The sequence below is a fragment of the Habropoda laboriosa genome, unplaced genomic scaffold (genome assembly GCF_001263275.1).
Source record: "Habropoda laboriosa isolate 0110345459 unplaced genomic scaffold, ASM126327v1 scaffold41, whole genome shotgun sequence".
In the NCBI taxonomy this organism is placed as follows: domain Eukaryota; kingdom Metazoa; phylum Arthropoda; class Insecta; order Hymenoptera; family Apidae; genus Habropoda; species Habropoda laboriosa.
In genome coordinates, this window is record NW_017100164.1 from 841,619 (window position 1) to 863,677 (window position 22,059).

General features: G+C 38.4%; 1 protein-coding gene across 1 annotated transcript in view; it reads left to right on the forward strand.

Moving 5' to 3' along the window:
* Positions 1 to 22,059, forward strand: part of LOC108578555 — an 87,628-nt gene that overhangs the window by 20,452 nt on the left and 45,117 nt on the right. The window contains exons 2-4 of the mRNA XM_017941915.1: positions 14,105 to 14,216; positions 18,133 to 18,320; positions 19,391 to 20,477. Of these exons, the coding sequence (XP_017797404.1) occupies positions 14,105 to 14,216; positions 18,133 to 18,320; positions 19,391 to 20,477 (1,387 nt within the window). The remainder of the gene's footprint in view (positions 1 to 14,104; positions 14,217 to 18,132; positions 18,321 to 19,390; positions 20,478 to 22,059) is intronic.

Consider the following 22,059-nt stretch of genomic DNA (forward strand, 5'->3'; position numbering starts at 1 on the left):
TTTCATCAGAAAAATCTCATCAATATGTTAAGAAACATTTCGGGATAAAAAAACGTAAAATTAAAAAAGTTGGTATTTCAATCGCTTGGTTGCCTCGACTCACGTTTCATCCTTATCTTTTATTCGCTGTCCTTGTCTACGTTCGACAAACTACAAAGGCGGGCGCGAGGCTCGAAAACGTAGTCCCTGACTCTACAAGTGTCAGGTTTAGGTTCCTTGCGGACTGACACTTGTGGAAAATTTACTGTACTTTTCAAATTCAGTAATTCCGCTACTGTATCTCGCAAGAAATCCTCCAGTTTTAAGAAATACATAAAATGAATAAGATACATGCTAAAATAAAAACAAATATCCCGTAAATGTTCCGACATTTATACATCTCAGATCGACGATTTCCACCAATGCAAAGTCACGCGTTACCTACCTATCGCTTCTCCATTAAACTAAAACTCTCGCCTGTTTCCCTAAGGGAGTCGTTTCATCATATCGAGTTCCTTTCCAGGACGGACAGTCGCGTCGGACACTTCGGCTCGTAAAAGAGGTTGGCAAAATCACGCACACGTAGGAAGAATGGTAGTTGTCGAAGAGCGACACCCTCTCTACTTCCCTTTTGCCAGGGGTTTAATTAAACTTTTGCAACGGATTCGCCGGCATGGCGTGGCCGCTTACAATGGAGAAACGAACGAATTACTCTCTATCGCCGACGGCGCGGCTTTGTTGGCCGCTTTAATCGTTTCCATCTGGACCGATTCTTTTCCACCGTCGTCTTTTGCTGTTTCATTTCCCGGCCACGTTTCGCGTTAGGGTACAACACGATGCGGCGTCCAATGGGACTTCCCCTAAGCGAATTATGGAATCGTTCCAGACGAATGGTTCCCTCTGTGATAATTGATGCAATTCAACGGGGGAAATTGTCGACACTTCTTCGGTTCGTGTTCGATTAACAAATACCCGAGCTGGTGTCGGGAAATTTTAGAAAAATTATAGAAAACACTTGTAGACGCTTTTAAAAATTGCGAATTTCATGGTATATTTTGAATTTTATGATCCTTTGTCTTTAGGATCTTTTAAAAATTGCGAATTTTATGATACTTTGTTTTTGAGATGTTTTGAAAAGAGCGTCCCTTTAATGAACTCTTCAATTCAAGAAACGAGGAATACACTGCCGCTCAAAAGTATGAGGAGACCGTATAAAACGGAATAACCTTTTTAAAAGTGGGCCAAACGACTTGAGTTTTTTTGAGAAGTTAAAAAGATTAGTTTACTAGATGACGCGTAAAAACAATTTTGAAAAAACTGCAGTTAGTCGGAATCGCGAAGGAAATAGCGAAGATCGCCTTTTACAACTTTTTTATCTGAGCTCGTAATGAAAATTTAAAAAATTCGTTTTGTAGATCTATGTCAATTATACACACGCTGAAAATTTCATCGAAATCGGTGAATGGAGAAACAAGCGACAGGCATCGAAAGATGTAAGAATCTTCAGATTTATTACAGTTCTAGGCCGAAAGTCGTGAAATAGTGCGATTTTCACAATCTTTAACCGTTTGTAGTTCATAGCAACATTAACCGATTTCGATGAAATTTTCAGCAAGTATATAATTGACATAGGTCTATAAAACGTATGTTTTAAATTTTCATCACAAGCCTAGATAAAAGAGTTGTAAACAGTGACCTTCGCTATTTTCTTCACGATTCCGACTAATTGCAGTTTTTTCAAAAATTTTTTGACACGTCATCGAGTAAACTAATCTTTCTAACTTCTCAAAGAAACTCAAGTCGTTTGGCCCAATTTTAAAAAACTTATTCCATTTTGTAGGGTGTCCTAATACTTTTGAGCGGGCAGTGTATGTTACACAAAGCTGAGTCAAGTGAGTATGGCGAGTGGGAAATAAAAGTGTGCCTTAATGAGTTTTATGTTAAGAATCGTGGAGGCGAGGAAAATCGAATTATAAAAGTTACTCTAAATCTTGAAAGGAAGGATTTTTTTTTTCATTTTTATATTATATGGAATCAGCATTTCAGCGTTATCGAGGATACTGTATTGTCTAAACATCTGTCATTCTTCGAAGTATCGCAGTTTCGAGGATTTGGAAAAAGTGTTGAACATTTAACGAGTACGTTAATATCTCAGTAATCTCTGGCGTAACACTGTATTTTCTCATAATTCATACCGCGTCACAGTACCGCGTCAATACATTCTTCAGAGAAAAAATGGCACAATTCTATTTTCGACTGTCGTATTGAAGTGGTAATATTGAATTTTATGCCTCTACGGTAAATTTCTCGTGAAGGTATTTGATTAATTTTTCGGAGAATCAATTTAATGAATTTCCAGAAGCTTGCAATATTTTCATTTATTCCTATATTTGCAAATTTCATATTTTTACCAGTTGTATTTCCAACGTACCTGTGAATTCTACAGACAAGTTTATCGTTCGTTGATAAATTGTAAGAAAAGTTTGACAGTATAAAAGATTGTTTTTCTACATTTATAACGAGTTTCGAAATTGTTGTCATTAAATGTTTATTAGTGGAGCAATTGAAACTATAGAATTCATTTATACTAACACACGTCTATGTTAACATAACGCCCAATAGTACACATACATATGCATTCTGTGCTCTGAGCTTTGCGTTGAAAGTTTAGAACTCATATGAAACTTTGCGTCTCGCACTATATCAAATACTTGTCGTTATAATAAATATCTATTATTTGATGAGCGAGGTCTGTTCATATACTAATCGGCTACACGGACTGTACGGTAGTCGGAAAATTGTTATTCACGATGAAACAGGGTCAGTGCGTTTGGTCATTTCCATCCTTTCGACTCCGACTCACGTCAGTTTGTCTCTTTTTTTTGGAAATTCAAATTGAAACAGAAATGTTGCTATTTGTATTTCTCATGTGACATTCGAACGAGTATGCATTGGGAAATAAACTTTAGATGATTTTCGAACATTTTCACAAATATCCTGCCCTACCGTTAATACTTCAAACTTCAGAGATTAATTAGTGTTTTTTAGGAACCAAAGAATACAATTATTTTAATATCTCTTTCACGTAAGATGTAATTTCTTTCTTCATTTTTTTACGTTAAATTGTTTCGATTCAACAGAGATACAAATGTCCTCTTATCTGTCTTCCAATTAATTGAAACTATTAGCGATCACCGAGTATTAAACCGAAAACACGAACTTTGGAATCCTGCTTTATTTTCACAAGACCCGTCACGCCGCATTATTAACGCGTTACAAAGATGTCTCCGCTTTATCAAACCGAAACGAAGAGGAGACACGATCGAGAAATTCTCCATTGCCCACGCGTACACATTTGTCAATCTTTCCTCTATCCTCCCACAGTTAATCCTCGCTAACTATATCTTTCACAAAACTAGAAATTACGTTCCAGTCTTCAGTGACTGTCTTTAATTCTGAAAATACCATTAACACTTGCACTACGCCAGCTTTCTCCGAGGATTCTCCTATTTGGCGGCATGGGACAAATAAGCTTTGCGCGATTTTCCGCTGTATTTTGCAATTTGCCCTACAAAACTTCGATTGGTGCCTAATACGATGAAAATAGTGGGAAAGTATTGGAAATATCAGCTTAGTACGTAGCTGATATTCAACGAAAACCAGCGGACGTGTTAAAAATTGAACTATACTTTCTCGTTTAATCAATTGATACTTTAACTGATTAAATATTGCCTGACAGTATTAACCCTTTGCGCTCCAAGCATTTTTTCAGAAGATTAGATAGCAATTTCAGTGTACTTTTGCAGTGAAACTTTTGAAAATATAAAGATTTGTTAAGAAAGAAAAGATTTTTAATATTTAAGTTGCATTATTTGAGTAATATTAAAAAACTTGAATTTTACATTTCTAAGTTCTCCAGAGTAATGAAGTATGTCGCCATAACAGCGCCTTTGGAGTGCAAAGGGTTAACTGACTAAATATTGAAATTAATAATGAATTTTTATGAGGGTGAATAAAACGTGGCTGAGAGTTTAATACGAATATATTTTGTAATAGCAATTGCACAATAACGATAAAGACACATAAAAAGGAATATTAATAACCTGATCGATGCTCTCTTATTCCTTCTCGCTTATACGGTCTCGCTCTGTTTGTTATCATTAACAACGCGGTTCTACTGTTTACTCGCTGCTTCTCTCTAGGAAACTGCCCGTTTCCCCAATCTCGAGTCGATTCGAGTATCAGCCATCGATCATGTCTATCCTAGAACGTTCACACAAATTCAAAACAACACATTTTTACGCTACTAATCCTTTGCGGAGAGAACTACGTACCAAAGCAGCGTAGTATAGCCACGCTGACTATTTTCGCTCGTCGAAAATATGAGCTTTTTTATTGCATTCGTAGCTTCCTACGTATGCGTTCATCTCTCTCAAAGGTTGAATTCCACGTTCGAAAGAAAAAGAAAGCCCTTAAAACGAGATCATATTTAACGTCTGTTTAAACGAGAATATCCTCTTAAAGGTGGAGGAACGTCAGAGGAAGCAAAAGGGGGTGGCGTTAGCGGGGCATAATTGTTTTCGTATCTCCGCGAACTCTTGCGGCTTCCGGAAAGTTCGCGCTTTCAGTCGACTGAAACACGCCCGGTGGCGCAAACATTCCATAAAATCTGGAACGGGATCGCAGCTGCGTACGAATGCGTCCACAGAATCGATTCCTTCCGCTTCCAAATGCCGTGAAAGTATCTCTCTGGTTCGGCCTTAATTACATGTTTGGCTAACGAAGCCAGCCCCCTTAAATCAAGTAAACCGTGGCAAGTGTTGCGGGGATACGGAAAGTCCGTACTTCCGGCCAGGATACTTGGAAACCGCTTCGAACTTCGTGTAGAGAGATCTTCCCTCTACGCGGCATCCTGCGAAATTAACTCGGAGATGCGTTACAATTTTCCCTTTTTGCACGCCTAGAGCTCCTTGCGGAGTTTGCGGACAGGAAACTCCGGGGGATTTTTATTCGAAAGAAATCGCAGATTCCGTCGAGTTCGATGATAAGTTTCTTTGTGGACAGACGGAACCTCCTCCTCCTCTTTGCCTCTACCCACTTTCTTTGCTTGCTTGCGTTAAAGAGTTTCAAGGGTTTCAGGAGAATGGACTTTTGCAGCTCGCGGGTATCGTTCGGAGGTATAAGTGAAAAGTGAGCCTTTTTTTAAGGGGAGGATTAACATTGAGCAGTGTACTTGAAAATGGGTAATTTTAATTTGATAAGGAGAAATCGTTAATTAATGTCTGTTTAAGAAATTAAGACAAGATTAAGAAACTTTGCACAATGAAATAATTGTTCTGTGTCAAAAATAATAAATTGACAAAGAATTATTTTCATCTTCATAGCCCTTAAAATGCAAAACTATCGTTCAATGTAGTAATAACTTCATCGTCTCCGTTTAACCACAGTGAGGTCTTCGGGTCTTTTTCGACCCATCGCCTGTTTATTTTTTTCATAACTTTTGCTGTTATCAATTTTACGTTCCCTTCACGTTATATGAAAAGTTTGTCGTCTAGGTTGGTAACAAAAATTGTTACACGTAAGTGTGAAGTATTACACACGTAGTATGAAATAAACTTTGAGTCAAAAAAGAGCCAAAGACCTCAAGAAGAACGCGCTAGGGTTAAAAGGGATTAAAGCACAGTTTTCGATCAAATTTTGTATTCTAACAACCCTTAAAATACAAACCTATCGTTCAACGAAGCAATAATTCTATCATCTGCGTTTAAAAAGGATTAAAGCACAGTTTTCGATGAAAATTTCTCACGTCCGCGACTCTTAAGATACAAAACCCCGATTCAAAGAAGTTACAACTTTATCATCTCCGTTTAAAAAGGACTAAAGCACAGTCGGTACTGGGTTAAGTCTCCTCTTCTATTGTAAGAGCGTTTAGCTGGACTTCAGTCTGGTCGTTTGGAGTTTTTCGTAGCGAAGGTGTCGGTGTATATCACATCGAGTCTCGTCTCGCATCACCGCGCTGCGACGAAGAATAATTCAGGTATTCACGGGTTTCTCGAGTCCGGCGCTGGCACAACGTCTTAATTACCTGCTCAGGTAAGCTGGTGAAAAGAAGGAGAAGAAACGGTAAAGTCTTACCTGAGCATTTTCACCAGCTTTAAGTACCTTGAACTCGCTTTCCGAGTAAAGTATGGAACTATACTGCCACGTTTCTTTGCCTAGTTCGCGACCCTGCAAGTTAATCTGCAACTTTCCGAGCAAATGAGAGAAAGAGAGAGAAAAGGACGAGCTGAAAAATATCCCGGCTCTGTTGGCGTGTCCGCGAGGATATTACGATGGAAAGTAGTAGAGAGGGATTCGTGAACCGGTTGTACCTTAATGGCGTTCGACTGTCTTTGAATCGAAGTGGAGAATCCGTCTTTCAATTATGACGCGCTCGTTCGCGTTTCTTCTTTAAAGAAGTCCGTAATTAATAAACGGAATGAAATCTCTTTGGAAGACGATCCTTTACCGTCGAGTAATACTGTATATATATATTTTTTTTCTTTTCTTAAATGGTGATTGAGAACCTGAAGCATCGAACGATGTCAACGGTAGAATTTCAACAGTTTTAGAGAAGATGGAAGACCGAAGGAATATCGACGATTTCGGGGTGCTTGGTTGGAGGTTATTTAAAGTAGAATGAAATTTGCATACGTGAAATTATGCTCTGTTGAAGATGAAATATGCTATTGTTTTATCTGAATCGTAATTAACGTCGTAAGTGTGATGTAATTAGCGGGAGAGAAAGGGTTATAGTTGAAATGAAATTTTCTCGTATTTCAGTGAAATTTCATATTTTTCACGATTGGTTTGTGCATTTTTCACGCGTTGTTTACGAAAGCGAAATTTTATTGTACGAAAGTTGTTAAATTTATACCTCGTTGTTGGAGCACTTGCCAAGCTCGGTAGTTGAAGATCGAAAGGCTGTGAATTCGATCGATCTGCAAACCAATTAAAAAGTTCCTCGATACAATAGAGCAACTTTTATGTATAAACAAATACGTTGGTAGTATGCGACACGCTTTCCTATCACTTTGTCTCCCAAAATTGCGAAACATTTGTTTGTCTTTCGGTTCTACCTTACAATTGACTCTATTCGCAATTTAAATACACAACAAGTTTCTCTAGAATTCAATTATAATTAATACGTTGAACAATATGGCGATTGGTTTTAATAATAAATGACAAGAGTTAACAATTCTATCCCAACTGTTTCACTACCAGTAGACTCTGTAATTATATTTAGCGTAGAATTACATTAAACACAGCAAACCGTGCATTACGCTGGTCCACGACATAAATTGAATTAGCACTAAATCAAATTATCAAAAGGGATTAAATCGAATTAAAAATTATACAATGATTACAAGTATAATTACATAAATTTCAACTGATTCAATTCTAACCAACGCTTATATTAAGTATAATTTTCTATTCCTAAGCGATATAACTACAATTTTTCTTATTTCGAGAATTTAAAAAAAAAGAAGCAGAAATAACTGTTCAATATTTTATTAATTTACTCGTAGATGGAAATATTTCAACGAAGTATTTCAGCAATGTAAGGTAACAAAAAATCTTTTTTCGAGATCCTTTTTCACATACGTTTTCATCAACACTAGGTTTACGGGACGCGCCATTTTGACGCATTTCGAATTTCACTAGGAAAATTACAGAAACCGTTTACATTTCTCTCCTAGCACTTATACATTTTATATAAATATATTGTTCGTATTATCGTTCATTTATAAGTTAATAGTGTGTAATTTTAAATGAAATAAGCTGCTTTTTATAGAAAATATGCGTAAAAAAGAATGTCCGTAAACCTAGTGTTCAAATCGGCGATTGTCGTTTCGAGATGTTGCCTCGCAAGACAACTCAATTTCCAGGTAAAATGACATACGTTTTTTCGTCAAGATTACATTCGCCACGTATGCCGGATTAGCTCCTACGCGCAAGGAGAGGAGTAATTACGTATGAATTAAACGCACGAGCGTTTCGTCACTTCCCCGGAGGTGGATTTACTTAACGCTACACGTCTCAGCTCGGATATGAAACTTAAAATCGCGGTCGTTACGCGCGTTGACCTGATACTTGTGTATAAACGCCGCTTTGTCAATTGTGTTTTATATAAACCGATGATCTCAGACGAATCTCTCGATGGGTTACTGGGCGTGACATGTTTCATTTCTTTCGCAATATCGCGTCACGGTGACATATTTTCGTCTAATATATTAGAAACGCCGTTGCACACGAGTTTTCCGAGAAAGAAGTCATTTCTCATCGCGGAACACGTATCGTCGATATTTTCACAGAATTGCATCCTCCGATAGTTGATCGTTTTAACGAATAACTATATTTCTCTGCATTTCACACGTTCGCTTGTTGAAATTGCACCAACAGAAGAAACAGTAGTACATTTGAAAGAAGAAATTTGAGCAATTCATCTCTTCAAGAATTTAGCAATAGAAAAATATTGAAATATTTGAAGAAGGAAATTTGTGCAATTCGTCATTTCGAAAATTAGTCTAACTTAAGTTAGAATTTTAATAGAATGATTTTATAGAAAATGATGGGAAATGTGAAAGTAATGAATTCTCAGAAAAATGTTTGCTTCTTCTGTGCTTCAGTTTCTCTCAAAGGATTTATCACTATTTACAGTACGATCCAGGATTAAAATGTAGCTACTTAAAAAAAGAATTATTTTGTTTAAATGCTACCTATTTCCCTCGATTCGTCTGATAAATATAGCGGAGAAAGTTTCTATTTCGAGTATTTTCGATTATCGAAGGTGCTAATCCAGCGAGTTTTGCGGTTAAAGCTACGATCGATGTATTTCAATGATTCAAAAAGATTTTTTTATCGAACTATGCGGTTCGTGAAACAGAATTCACGTGTTACTTCATCTCATCGGTGAATTATTTATTCGATTTCTCATCAATGTTTAACAATTGCCAGCATTCAATCGTTCGAATATTCCTCGAGCCCGTATATTATCCGACAAGCGTGGAAAATATTTGCGTCCACTGGTTCACAATTACACATAGATTTATTTATACTTTCTGTTCTTGCAAAGTGCTTGCTCTTCTCGTTCGTTTCCCGCGAACACATAGTACACGTGTGTATGTTTACCTCGCTAATGAGCAATTAACGTTTAATAGACGATTCGATGTAAAACGGTAATACAAAACATAATGCGGTAATAATACGTGAAACGATCGTCGTTGTTTGTAGATAAATGTCCCGAGTGTATGAAACGGAAGATGATATAATAAAAAATCATTTAAACAAATTTCTCGACTAATCTACGTTGAAGCTTCTTATCCTTGTTCAGATTTGAATTCCTGATGGAGAACAGTCATCCCTACTTTCTTTACTTCAAAAACAAAGAGCTGGTAGAAAGAATACTTTTTCAAATGCGTTCGAAGGTTAATTTGAGAATGATTTTCAAAAATATTAAAAAAGTCTGTCCCTGAACTTGAAATGACGTTAATAATGTGTCGTTACTAGTTCAATTTACAAGTGGTAAATTTAAAAAAAATATTTGTTTAGTAGTCGTTTAAAAAGTACTGTAATAGCGACGAATTATCGCTAAAGTTACACAAATAGGTTTTGTTTGAAGAAGAAGAAAAATGAAAAAAAAAAATAGAATGCCCTTTAATTACGAATCTACTGCTCTCTCAGCTTTGCTGCCACAACTGCAGTAACGCTACATATTTAGCTTATCGAAAATTTAACGTTGAATATTTTCCCCAAAAAATGCTCGAATGTAGATCTCCTAATTTTCGCTCCAGGTTCGCTAAAACGAGTTCAGTTAAGGTAAGACGTTTCCAGTGCAAGATAGGTATAAGGCTGTAGAGGTGACTAGTACTCTAGAAATATGGGAACGAGTGAGAGTAGAAAATCTGTAACCCAAGTCCTTTTCCTAGATTGTGAAGCCGAAAAATAAATGAATAACAATAATTTTATAATATCGCTCTTTTACGGCATTAATTCGTTGTGAGACACTCTTCGCGTTCGAATTAAATTCATTCGAGTCGCGGGTTCGAGTGTCGTACATCTTTTCGTCGCAACTTCTAACCTCTTCTTGTTACAACAATTTTCTATAAATACAAGCTTAACACACCGGTCCCGATATTTCTTTCTTTCGTCGAACTGTTTGAATGAAAACGAAAAATTCGAAAGGAAAGGACGAACGGAGATGTGGAAGGGTGTGGTGGTGGCGGAGCTAGTATCCGGATCAGATCGACGCCATTATATTTCCACTTCACGTAGAATCGACGTCGGGAGCCGGTACATGGCCACGGTTAGAATGAGTTAGAGCCAGCGACTGACCTATCCCATGTTGAACGACCTCGACGAGCTTCGAAGGCCAATGCACCGTAATTCATAACTTTATCAGACGTTCTCGGCGCTGCTCCGTGTGTATCGCTCCGCATGGGGCGCCATCGAATCGGTCCACTGTGTTCGGTTTTAGTTTTCGAACGGGCGAGATTAAACAGGCCGGGAGAAAATTGAATTTCCCGCTTCTCGCTCTCATATTATTGCGGTCTGCATTATTTGCATGTACCCGGCGGGATTGAGCAAGTGCGATGCTTCCGCGTTTGCTTAGCTTCGAAGGGTGCAAATTAGAAATCGATTCGATCTAAATATCTCGACTGGAACAGTTTCTTTTTTTTTTTTTTTTTTTTGCGAATGCTTGCTTGTGCTCTTTTTTTATTCCTTTTCAGATTGAGTTGTGGTTTTGGTTCGAATTTTCGTGAAATTTTAATTTGAAGAATTTTATTGGCGATTTTAAGAGGCCCAACTGTCTAACTCTATCAAATTAGATTTGTTAAATTTAAAAAATTTTCGAACAGTTAAGAACCGAACATGTGCTGTGATATTAAAGTTGGAAGAATTTTAAAAAGTGGAGTTGATCATTTGGGTTCTGAGTGATCCTTTCTCTGCTAAAGAAAAGTGTTCGAATCTTTCCCGGACGTTTCGAGCTAATTAGACCTTTTCTTATGTGTATCACACGTAAGTCCTTGTGCGTGATGCGAAGCAAATAAATTAGGAAAAAAATGTGTACTGTAATGACACAATAGTAACGAGATTCTTATTGCTCACGGTACAAAAAAATATGTACACCCCTGTCGTTCTCAAAACCGCACCTCCACTTTCACAAATTCTATTAACACAAATAAGAAAAATATCTACACTTTACACCCGTAAAACGGCGATAAAGAAGAAAAAGTGTGCAATATGCATGAAACATGCGGGTGCATTTTAAAATTTAAATGAATCGATCACGAAAACCGAGTAATTTAGACGTGAAGGGTGGTTTCGGAGGAAGTAGTCCGGTAAAAAAAAAAAAAAAAAAAAAGAGAGAGAGGAAAAAAGAAGTGACAGCTCGGTTGAAAAAAATCGCGAAACCGAAAGAGGAACGCGAAAGGGTCGTCGTCGTCGTCGCCGGGCTGGGACGAATTACCGGGTTCCAAACGGTGTGGCTGTCGGCGTCACTGCGATCGTTACAAAAGATAAAAGCGCACCTCTGTATTTTTCGTCGAATGAAGCCGCGTTGTGAACTCGATGGCAGACTCAGCACGAGAGATAGAGAGAAACTCGTAGCCGCTGGTGTGTGTACACGGTGTACACGTACGTATGTACAGGTTCCGCGAGAAATTACTGTATGAAATAAAAAAAAAAAAAAAAAGAAATGGAATATAAGGAAGCTTCAAAAAATTGAGATGGACTTGCGGAAAAAAAAAACAGGGTCGCGCGTAATGAAGCGTATGTTACGTGTCCCGGGCGTTTCATTAACTCTCGAGATTTTATACAGAGGATAGAAACGTGTTTATAGCACATTTGCGTTTAATTTTTAGTGTCACAGGAATTATGGCGATTATTAAGGAGATGGCGAGTTGAACGATATTTCGAGCTAGTTTTACTATTCAGAATTGGATCAAACGAGGAAAATTTTAGGAAACTTTATTTCAGTCTTGAAACCTGAGAAACAGCTTTGGTGAACTTTTAAAAGTGCACTGAAATTTTAAATCAAACGTGAAACTTCTTTGAATGCTATCTTTCATTTCTCTTGCAATACTTTCAGTTATGCTATTTTAAGAGAATTACATATAATCGTGATTTTTCTCACACAGAGTGTTTCCAAACTGTAATCAACGAATTTTCAATATCGATTTATTCGGAAAGGAAGCCTTGTATATGTAAAAGAGATGTTACTCTACATTTTCGAGTTATTTTCTCATGTAAATTCACCCCTTTTACCTGGGCAGGCCATGTGAAACAGGCCACTGCAACATACAGTAGAAAAAAATACATACTTTCGTGTAAAAAAAACACAGGAGACTTCGAAAGAGTAGGGAAAAATGGCATTTGTAGGAAAATTTGTTTTCCATCTCAATCATTTAAATTACACGTACAAATTTTCTCGTACTACCATAACTAAAGAAGATAATAAGGTGGCTCACCCTGTCGTATCATCGTTATTTCCTTCTTACAATCATTATCACAAACTCCAGTAGATATATTATAAATGTAAATAAAAAAGCAGACATTTCAATATCCGACGAATCGTCTAAGAAAGTTTCTCGAAATGCAGCAAACCAACAACGAGAAAAGTACTTGGAATTGTTAATTGCGCGATATCGTTAGCACCGAGCTCGTTAAATCCAACGCAAGCTTACTTTCAGTTCTTTCAATTATCCTCAGCGGCATTCTCGCGAACGATCGACCGTTATAAAACGCTATACCGTTCTAACGATAGACGCGTTGCGGATCATAAGCAAATTCCATCAGTAGCTTTTGAAACGCACAAAACTCGTCTGACGATTTCTACGAGGTTCCGTGTACGTGGAACAACTATTGCGGGGCCGCCGCCGCTTTGTTTCCACGCTGCTTTCCGCTTTAACCTTTCATTCTCCCTCGGTTCGACGCGATAAAAAGTTCAATATCGAGGCTGAAAAGCTCGTGGACCGGTTGCGAGGCGGTGTGGCGTGGGCGAGGGTGAAGCGTATGCAAGTACTTTTGCCGGCATTGCAAAGTGACGGGGGTCCCATTGACTTCCGGCCGGAGTTTCAACAGAACCAAAGTGAGGTTCTAAGATCTGGAACTGCGAGAACTTTCCTCTACGGCCAGGTGAAACTTCCTACCATCCGGAAATGGAAACTCCCACACCTCTGTTTCCCACTGTTGGCGGACGCTGTATCGCCGACAACCTTCGTTTCCGTTTTTCACCCTTTCCTCCGTCTGGAAATCATTCCTTTTCTTCGAAGTGGAAGTACGCAGAACGTAGAGATCGTGAACTTGGGGTTGTACTTTTGAATTCTCGGAAACTTAGGTTTTCTCGTTTCGAATTTGGAATTTAGGGTTTGTTTAGAATTTCTTTCGCCGTTCAGAACGTGTCGGGGATAGTTAACATATTTAGTTCAATATCTCGAAACCCGTTAGAGATAGAGGGGTAATGTAAATTGATGAAATTTGTATGTTTGAACGACAAATGTGGCTGCGTGAACAGATTTGAAAAATTCCATTTGTTTAAATAACATACTATAACTCTTTTGTTAATTTTTCTCGCAAAATATTTATCAATTGTCGCGTAAATTCGTGTACCTGCACAAATTACAATTTTTGTCAGGAAAAAGTTATAGTCTTGACCTTTCTAGTGCCAGCGGGCCAATATATAGCCACTCGGTACTTATGCGAAAAATGCCACGGACCGATGTATCGGCCTCGTTTCTTTACGTTCAGATTATTGCACCTCCGAGTGTCAACTGGCAATAATTGAATATTTTGCTATACCAATATTGTATTCCATATACCATTAAGTTTGAAAAGAATAAATAGTAAAATTTTGCCTCAAGAAAAATGGGCCTGGCATTAAAAGAGTTAAGTATCACCCTCGTATTAAGTATGTCATAAACATCGCAAATTAAAGTTACCTATACGAGATACACACATATTTCCCTACTTTTTCCACTCGTATATATCTCTCTCCCTCTCGTGTTTTTTTTTTCCTTTTGCCTCTTTGATTTCCAAGTCTCACGTTCGACAGGGACTGAACGAAGCGCGTTTTTCGTGTTTGCAGGTCACTGCCAAAACGCGGAGCCGCGGGAACAGTACGGGAGCAGGGATGTCGCGAGGAAAATAGGCGATCTGCGGGACGAACTGCAGGTCGACGATGTGGATCAGTCGTATGTGTAAGTACTTTATGCATATTTGATGCCCCCGATCGAACGTGCCACCGCACCGTATCGAACAGTTTTGTGTTCGAGGAAATTGAAGTAGACATCAATCGGCTGTTGTAAATTGACGAAAAATCGTTTCGACGTTGCGAAAGCCGGGTTTCCTCTCTCTCTCTCTCTCGAAATGTAATTTTTCCCGAATAATGCCCTATATTTTCCTGACCGTAGGGAAAACGTCACTTTTTGTCCCCCCCTTCATCGGAGTTCCCATTAGGGATTCATGGGAATTCGTGGAAATTTGACGGTTGATTATACGTCTGAGGACAGTTGCCCTGTCTCCCCGAGGAATGTGTAACGCGTGTGTAGGACACCAGAGTTAATAAGCGAATTGGCTGGTTAATTACCAAGGTCGACCGTCGTGTTTGTGGGGCAGTGTCAATTGTTTCGAATGAACCCACTTTCGAGCTGATTTTGTAATAACTATTGTTACAGAAAATCAAGCTTCTTCTGATTTACTTTATTAACGATCAACTTGGAGACAAATTAGAAGAGAAAAGGACAAATTATGCGTTTCAGATTAAGTGATTAGACACTTTCTTGAATAACGGTACACGTGATGAATTTCCAAATCTGATTAAAAAACGATGTTTCCAACAAGCAAATTTCACTTCAGCAGGTTTTCATTTAGTCTTCCTAATAAACTCTTTTTTCCACCGAACTAGAAAAGTACCTTTTAACCTGTGCAACCTCTTTCTCCCTTTTCCACAAACGCAGTTACTAATGAACCACTTCAAGAAAGAAGAAAAAGAGGTGAAGAAACTGTTTTAATACAGGCTGTCTCATAATGTGCGCGAGCCATTTTGAGCATTTTTTTAAATAAAAGTGTTTTATTTCAATTTAACCCAAGCATAGAAAGGTAGCTCTTTTAAAATCGTCACATTCTACTGCAACACCTAGTATAACCACTTTCTTAACTGATTAATTTCCATGCTTAATAAATTACACGAGCTACGCAGACATAAGCATTTTGCACACTTAAGCGTCCGCCGTTATCCCCACCAATTCTTGGAAATGGGACTTCGGAGTGGAGTTCGACTCCTGAATGTGAACAACTGACACTTGATATATCGGTATCCCACTCAGACACACCTCTCTTTTCTTCAGTTAAATTCGCAGAAGTCACCTCCCCACTTAAGCGTCCGTATTCGGTCCCGATACGTATTTATACTTATACAAATTTTTTCGTCAATTTCGAATGCTGAATTCATCCTCCGAAGTGTCACGTTCCACGTATTATGAAACACTCTGTATTTTCTTTTTTCCTGACAACAAGTTTCTGTCACAACGACTTCAATAAACTTGGTGATCTCGCGTGGCCTCAGGAGTCGTCGTTAGAGCGTTGCACGCGGGGTGGCCATTGAGGATCAAACGAGCGGCTTCCGGGGGAACCAATAATTACACGGCACACGAAATAAGGGTGGTCGTGTCGCACACTCGAACTTTCTAATTGGTGTGTAAGACAGTCGAACCGCAGTCGCGGTAAATGCGGCGAACATCTGTCTAGATTTCATGCAACCGTGACTTATGGCCAAAAGTTTCAGACTATTTGTCAATTTCTACAAATATTGTATTTACTGTTTTTTTTTAATTATTTCCATGTATCTAAAATTAACACTGCAGTGGTTGTAGCTTACTTTGTTAAGCTAGATTTGAGTAGTGAAAAATTTCTTAAAGAATATTATCAATACTGTTACGAAGAAATGTTTAACTTAACTTTGTATAACTTAAAAACTGTTTGAAAGTGTGAAAATGGTCGTGGAAATAAAAGAATGCTTAAGGATATGTTTTACTAAGAAATATCTCGTGAATTATTTAGTTTTCGATCGTCTAACTCTAACAATAGCCATCGGAATTCATTTACATAAGAAAAATTATATAGTTTTAATTTTATGTAGTATAAAAGTAATGTATAAATGTAGGATGTATAACATCATTTAATTTTGCCTTTTGAAATTTTTTTTATATTTGACTACTTTAAAAATGTAGCTCCGTCCATTTGTATAGCCATTCTAAGGTTATACATATATGTATTGTAGGAACTGTGCTCCTCAATAAATTGCTTAATATTTGTAAGACAGAGTAATGCATAAAAATATACGTAATAAGGAATTTCATGAATTTTATACCTTTGTTTAATTATTAAATCTACACAGTAAACCGTATAACACAACTACCACTGTTATCTTCGTTGTCAGTGGACTCGACGTACAAATAACACAATTTTAATTCAATAAAGAAAATTTCTTATTTGCAGAAATTACTTATATAGCGAAAAAATGTTTCAGTTTACGATCATTTTATTCCATACCTTTGTGCGCAGAAAAATTGAAAAAATCAACGCATATGCAAGAAAAATTCTACAATTCTAGAATTACACTTTGCGATCTTTACATTTTCAGAAATATAAAAGAGCACGTAACACCGTTTAATTTTACTTTCCGAAAATTTTCCCATCTCCAACCGTTTCGACGACATAGCTGCACCCTCTATAGCGATTCGAAACTTTTGGCCAGTAGTATAATTACTGAGACGACGGGCTAAAAGGTCCCCGGACGTAGGAATAATCGTGCTCGAGGCAGTGGTTTAGACGCAGGTGAACCTCTCGCGGCTAATAAAGGAATACCAACTTTCCGTGGTATTTTCATTTGCAATTGTCCGTAACGCTGCGTCTGATTTGTCTTTATTGCAATAGTTGGAATGGTTTGGGGGTTCTTTGAGGACACGTTGTACGTTCGTGTGAAATTATTCAACGGCAGAACGACCGCTTGCCGGGTCTCGTTGTCGAAACGATAATTGAGATTTCCGTCTACTCGGTGGGTTTGACGCGTTTGTGGCGCTGCATTTAGATGTGCGCTGTGAAACGTTCCTGAAGGGTTTCAGGTGAAAAGCTTCAAATTGGAGGTACAATCAGAAATTACGTTCAATTTTCTTTTCACTCGTTAATTATGACACGAAGTCTATTAATTGTAGCTTGGAACGAAAATTGATGTAATAGCTTTCGTTGCTAAATGGCGAATAATAGCAATTACCCGGTTTTCGTGGAAATTAATTTGACGGTCTTTGTAGGTTTACTTATGCTCCTTTTTCGCTAATCACAGGAGAAAATATAGCTTTGTTAGAATTATGAAAATTTGTAGCACACAGTTGCGTTGAATTTTCAATCATCGTCGTTTTTCTTGTTAGGTACAATGTACTGTACTTATTTAAAAGACTTTTTCATTCGATTTTGCTTTTTTATTAATTGTAATATGGAATCTTCATAGCTAAAGCGCGAATAATAGCAATTATTAATTTTTATGAAACTTAATTTAATAGTTTTTGTACTTCAGTTATATCCTTTTTGCCAATCAAAAGAGAAACTGTAACTTTGTCAAAACTATATAAATTTGCAGCAAAAAGTTACATTGAATTTTCAACCATGGTCACTTTTCAAAGGACTTCATCGTAATGCTGTTTATTAGACCATATAATCTAAAGTATACCCTTAATTCTTAACGATTCAAGAATCGGCACAATTACGATATAAGAATTAATTTACCTGAAATAAAAACCTTTTCACGCTGCCTCGAGTATTTCACACAGAGCACTGCCTACAGAGAGAAGACACTCTTTTCCACGCATTTATTCGATTCCGCGCTTAAATCGCAATTTCCTCGCAGGAGAACCGCGGAATTTATAATCAGACCACGGTCATTAAGAGTCCTGAGCGGATCAAATTTTGTCGAGAAGAGATAACTTAAAGAGTTACACGACGTTATGCATGCCCGAAGGGAGAGGAGCAGGCAAGCCTCGCCAAGTATACCATAGTCTTTTCCATTTTGCCGAGAGGAGAAAACAAAAAAAAAAACCGGTTGGCCATGTTGTCCATTAGCTGGGATGCGTCTCTCGAGGGTAAAAAGGCGCTCGATGAGGACGGCAGCTCTCTCTCGTCTCGGAACGTGGCAGAGGTGCCGGAGACGGAAGCGGAAACGGCGCCTGGGGCTGACGGAAATAGGGGCAAGGTCTTCGTTCCACCAGAAGGTGCTTCCAACTCATCTCTTCGGTCAGGTTTGAATGTCAGTGAGTAGAAATGTTTGCTCTTCAAATTGGTATAATCGTGTAACTTTCGCGCGATAAGTGTCGCATTTATTGCTTCGGGGGAGTAAGTTTTAGGTGTGGGTACTTTGTGATCATGCTGGAAGGAAGTTGCAGTATTGAGTTTTTCTTTTTCTCGGTAACGATAATTAGAAGACTTTGAGCTGTTAAGAGTGATTAGAATTAGTCGGAATTTAACGTGTCTGCGTCGAGTTACCTGATGTATTAATGCTGGTAAATTGAACGGGTTGTAAATTAATGTAATTTAATGGTATTAGTAGGAGTAATGTATTAATTGCAGAATATACTTATTTCTGAGTTTAAGTGTTTAGCATTCGAAGCTTGTTATATTAGCTTTTTCTATCTATAAATTGAATAAACTTAACATATCAATTTTTGTTGTGAATTCTTGCATCTTAATTGTTTCAGATATTATACACTGCATGTTGTATTAACGATGAATTTTAAACGAAAACTTAGCTTTCAATGTTAGAGGCCAAGTATGCAATCCCAATCTCATAACACTCGAATGCAGGTTACTGTCATTAAAGAGGAAATATGCACTATCAATAAACGTCACCGTGGATGTGAAATATCATTTAACCGCGAACAGATATTGCTTCAGTTTATTGCACACCAAATGACAGTGTTTACCTTGGGGCTTGAATTAGTGCCTATTTCGTGTAGGCAAGAAACGTGTTAATCAGTGCATGACAAACACATCGTTGGCCGTTTTCCAAGCTATCATTTGTAGAAAATCATTTTCACGATATTGCAATTTACGGTCACGTTCGCTGTGCTAACAATCCTACGAAAGGACATTTGCATAGTACATTTTGAACACATTTTAAACTTTCGATTGCAAGACACGCGAGAATTTCCAGAAAGTGTTACAGTTCAAGTATCCGAAGTGGGCTGTAAACTAATCCTTAAAGTTCAACAATCGTCAAGAAAATTTAAGGAAAAAAAAAATCATACGAAAAATAGTCTGCTTTCATAGCTTATCTCTTCACGCCTCACTTTTCTCGTCTCTCACACGAACTCCTTCGTTCCAGCAGCATCAACATCAATCTCCCGTCGCAAGACAGACGCAGCTAGGCAGCGCAAGAAGCGTCGCAGAAACAAAGAATCCCGAAGCTCTTCTTCCGACGTGGATCGACAGCGCGAGACCGCCGACGACACTCGCGATAACGAGATCAGAGGCAAGAGAAGCGGCAACCAGGCGAAAAAATCAAAGGACTCTCCGGCACGGCGGTACCGCGCGGAGCGTCGCCGAAGGAGAAAGAACCGCGAGCGAAAACGCGGTAGAAAGAGGCCGAGACAGAACGGGGAGAAGAACGAGGAGCGCAGAACGTCGAAATTCAAGAGAAGAATGAACGACGCACCTGCTGCGTTGCTGCTTGGAAAAATCGACGATCACTCGTACGAGGAGGCGGTGTTGAACTCGTCGAACGTAGCCTGGAGAGGTAGCCAGACTCCGATCAACGACTCCGATGTCACATTATCGTCTAATCTTCCGGATCAACTGACCACAGAGCCCACCAAACGGTCCACTCAGACCACGTGGCGTTACAGGATTTACGAGGACACCGTCGAAAGAGAATTCTCGAAGCAATTAGAGAAGGAAATTTCGAGGACGCAAATGGAGGATCCGGCTAGCTTGGAGAACCGTATCTTGGGCAGCTCTTTGTCGAAGCCTTCTTACAAGAGTACGGAACGCAAGGAGGGCAGTTCAGCCGGTAACTCGAACGAGCCTAAATTCAGCAATTCGAGGTACGACGCTGATAAAATGCTCGGTTACTCGAAGACAGAAGAGGATCTGCCGATTTTGGAGCTGGAGAACGAGGTCCTGGCGAGAACGTTGAGGGATTACAACGCGTACATGACGTCGAACTTGAAATTGTCCGTGTTACAGCGTCACGACGACGTCGAACGAAGGAAAGCCGGTGGATCGTCGCATTTTCACGGGAAACCCATAATCGAGGGGTCAGAATTCGACACGGCGAGAGGAAAGAAGAGCACGGAAATGGCGAACAGCACACCGGCATCGTACGAGGACGATACGAAGGGAGATTTATCATGCATAAACGGAACGTTCGTGCCGGCTCCCCTTGCGCGGCACGCGCTGATCAAATATGTAAAGTAAGTAGCTTTTAGCATGAATAATTCAACTCATCCCCTGAACGATGACTGGGGAGGGATTCAGTCGATGCGATTTACCCTTATGACGATGGATCTTGGACGCGTTTGCGAACTTGCCCGCTGCATTATGCTCCCCTGCGATCGAACTGAACTCGAACGGGGTTAATTATCGAGGGGTTTTTTTACAGTGCTACTCGCTGTATAAATAAGCGATTCGTTGTGTTTCTTGTGTATTGGAGGAACATTAGGGTTGAAATTGGAAAGAACGACGGGAGGATTGGTTAGATAGGGATGTATAGTTGGTGGCAGCGATATAGCGAGGTCGTAAAATTAAAGTATTAAGGGATATATCAGCCTGAGGCTTTTGAAAATGGGAGAATAAGGACACCTATTATATTCGTACAGTGTTACTTTTTTTCATCTGAAATTTTTTTTAACATGTTGGTGAGATTTTTCTGATGAAAATGATATCAAACACGATATAATTTGAACAACATTTACTTATTAACACGTTCACTGTCTAGCGTGACAGATAAAAAAACGTAAAATTAAAAAAGTTGGTATTTAAATCGCTTGGTTGCCTCGACTCACGTTTCATCCTTATCTTTTATTCGCTGTCCTTGCCTACGTTCGGCAAACTACAAAGGCAGGCGCGAGGCTCGAAAACGTAGTCCCTGACTCTACAAGTGTCAGGTTAAGGTTCTTTGCGGACTGATACTTGTGGAGAATTTACTGTATATATACACAAAAGGTTTCTATTTGGACGAAGGTTGCAGTGGCGAGTCACCGTTTGGTTGCTAATTGTTTATCACATAGAGTCGGCCTACCTCCACGTAAAAAAAAAAAATGTAAGGTCGATTCCACAACTGTCAGTAAAATGTAGGGTCGATTCGACAAGTGTCAGTAAAATGTAGGGTCGGCCTACATCCACGTAAAAAAAAAAAATTCATCTTCCATACAAGATTCAAGATTTTCCCTAATTAAGAGTAATTTCAAAAGATTATCTGTATAAGCTATTATTTCAATACGCGATGCACTGACTCTAGTATTTACTAAAATTCAAAAATTCTCGTATAAATTCCGAAAATAGATTATTAATTACGGTAAACTACTGAGACGGTTTAATTAAGGGTGGGCATGGTGCTGCTTTAGTTTGAAATGATTTATAAACACATAATTAACAGAGGAAAAACCGTGAAACGGCAAAACGTCTACATTCTAATTGTTATAACATGTAAACAGAACTTTAAATTTAGTGTAAACAGAAAAAATATATAATACAATTTATTTCACGGTATTGCAACAAATAAACGTTGAATCAATATTTAATTCGTATAAAAACAATTATTTAACGTAATAATTTTACCTTCACTATGGCTATTTTAAATTTACGACCAAGGGTCAACCTGATTTCTAATCCTTACGAACTTTAAATTCAGTCTAAACTGAGAAAATATATAATACAATTTATTTCACGGTATTGCAACAAATAAACGTTGAATCAATATTTAATTCGTATAAAAACAATTATTTAACGTAATAATTTTACCTTCACTATGGCTATTTTTAATCTACGACCACA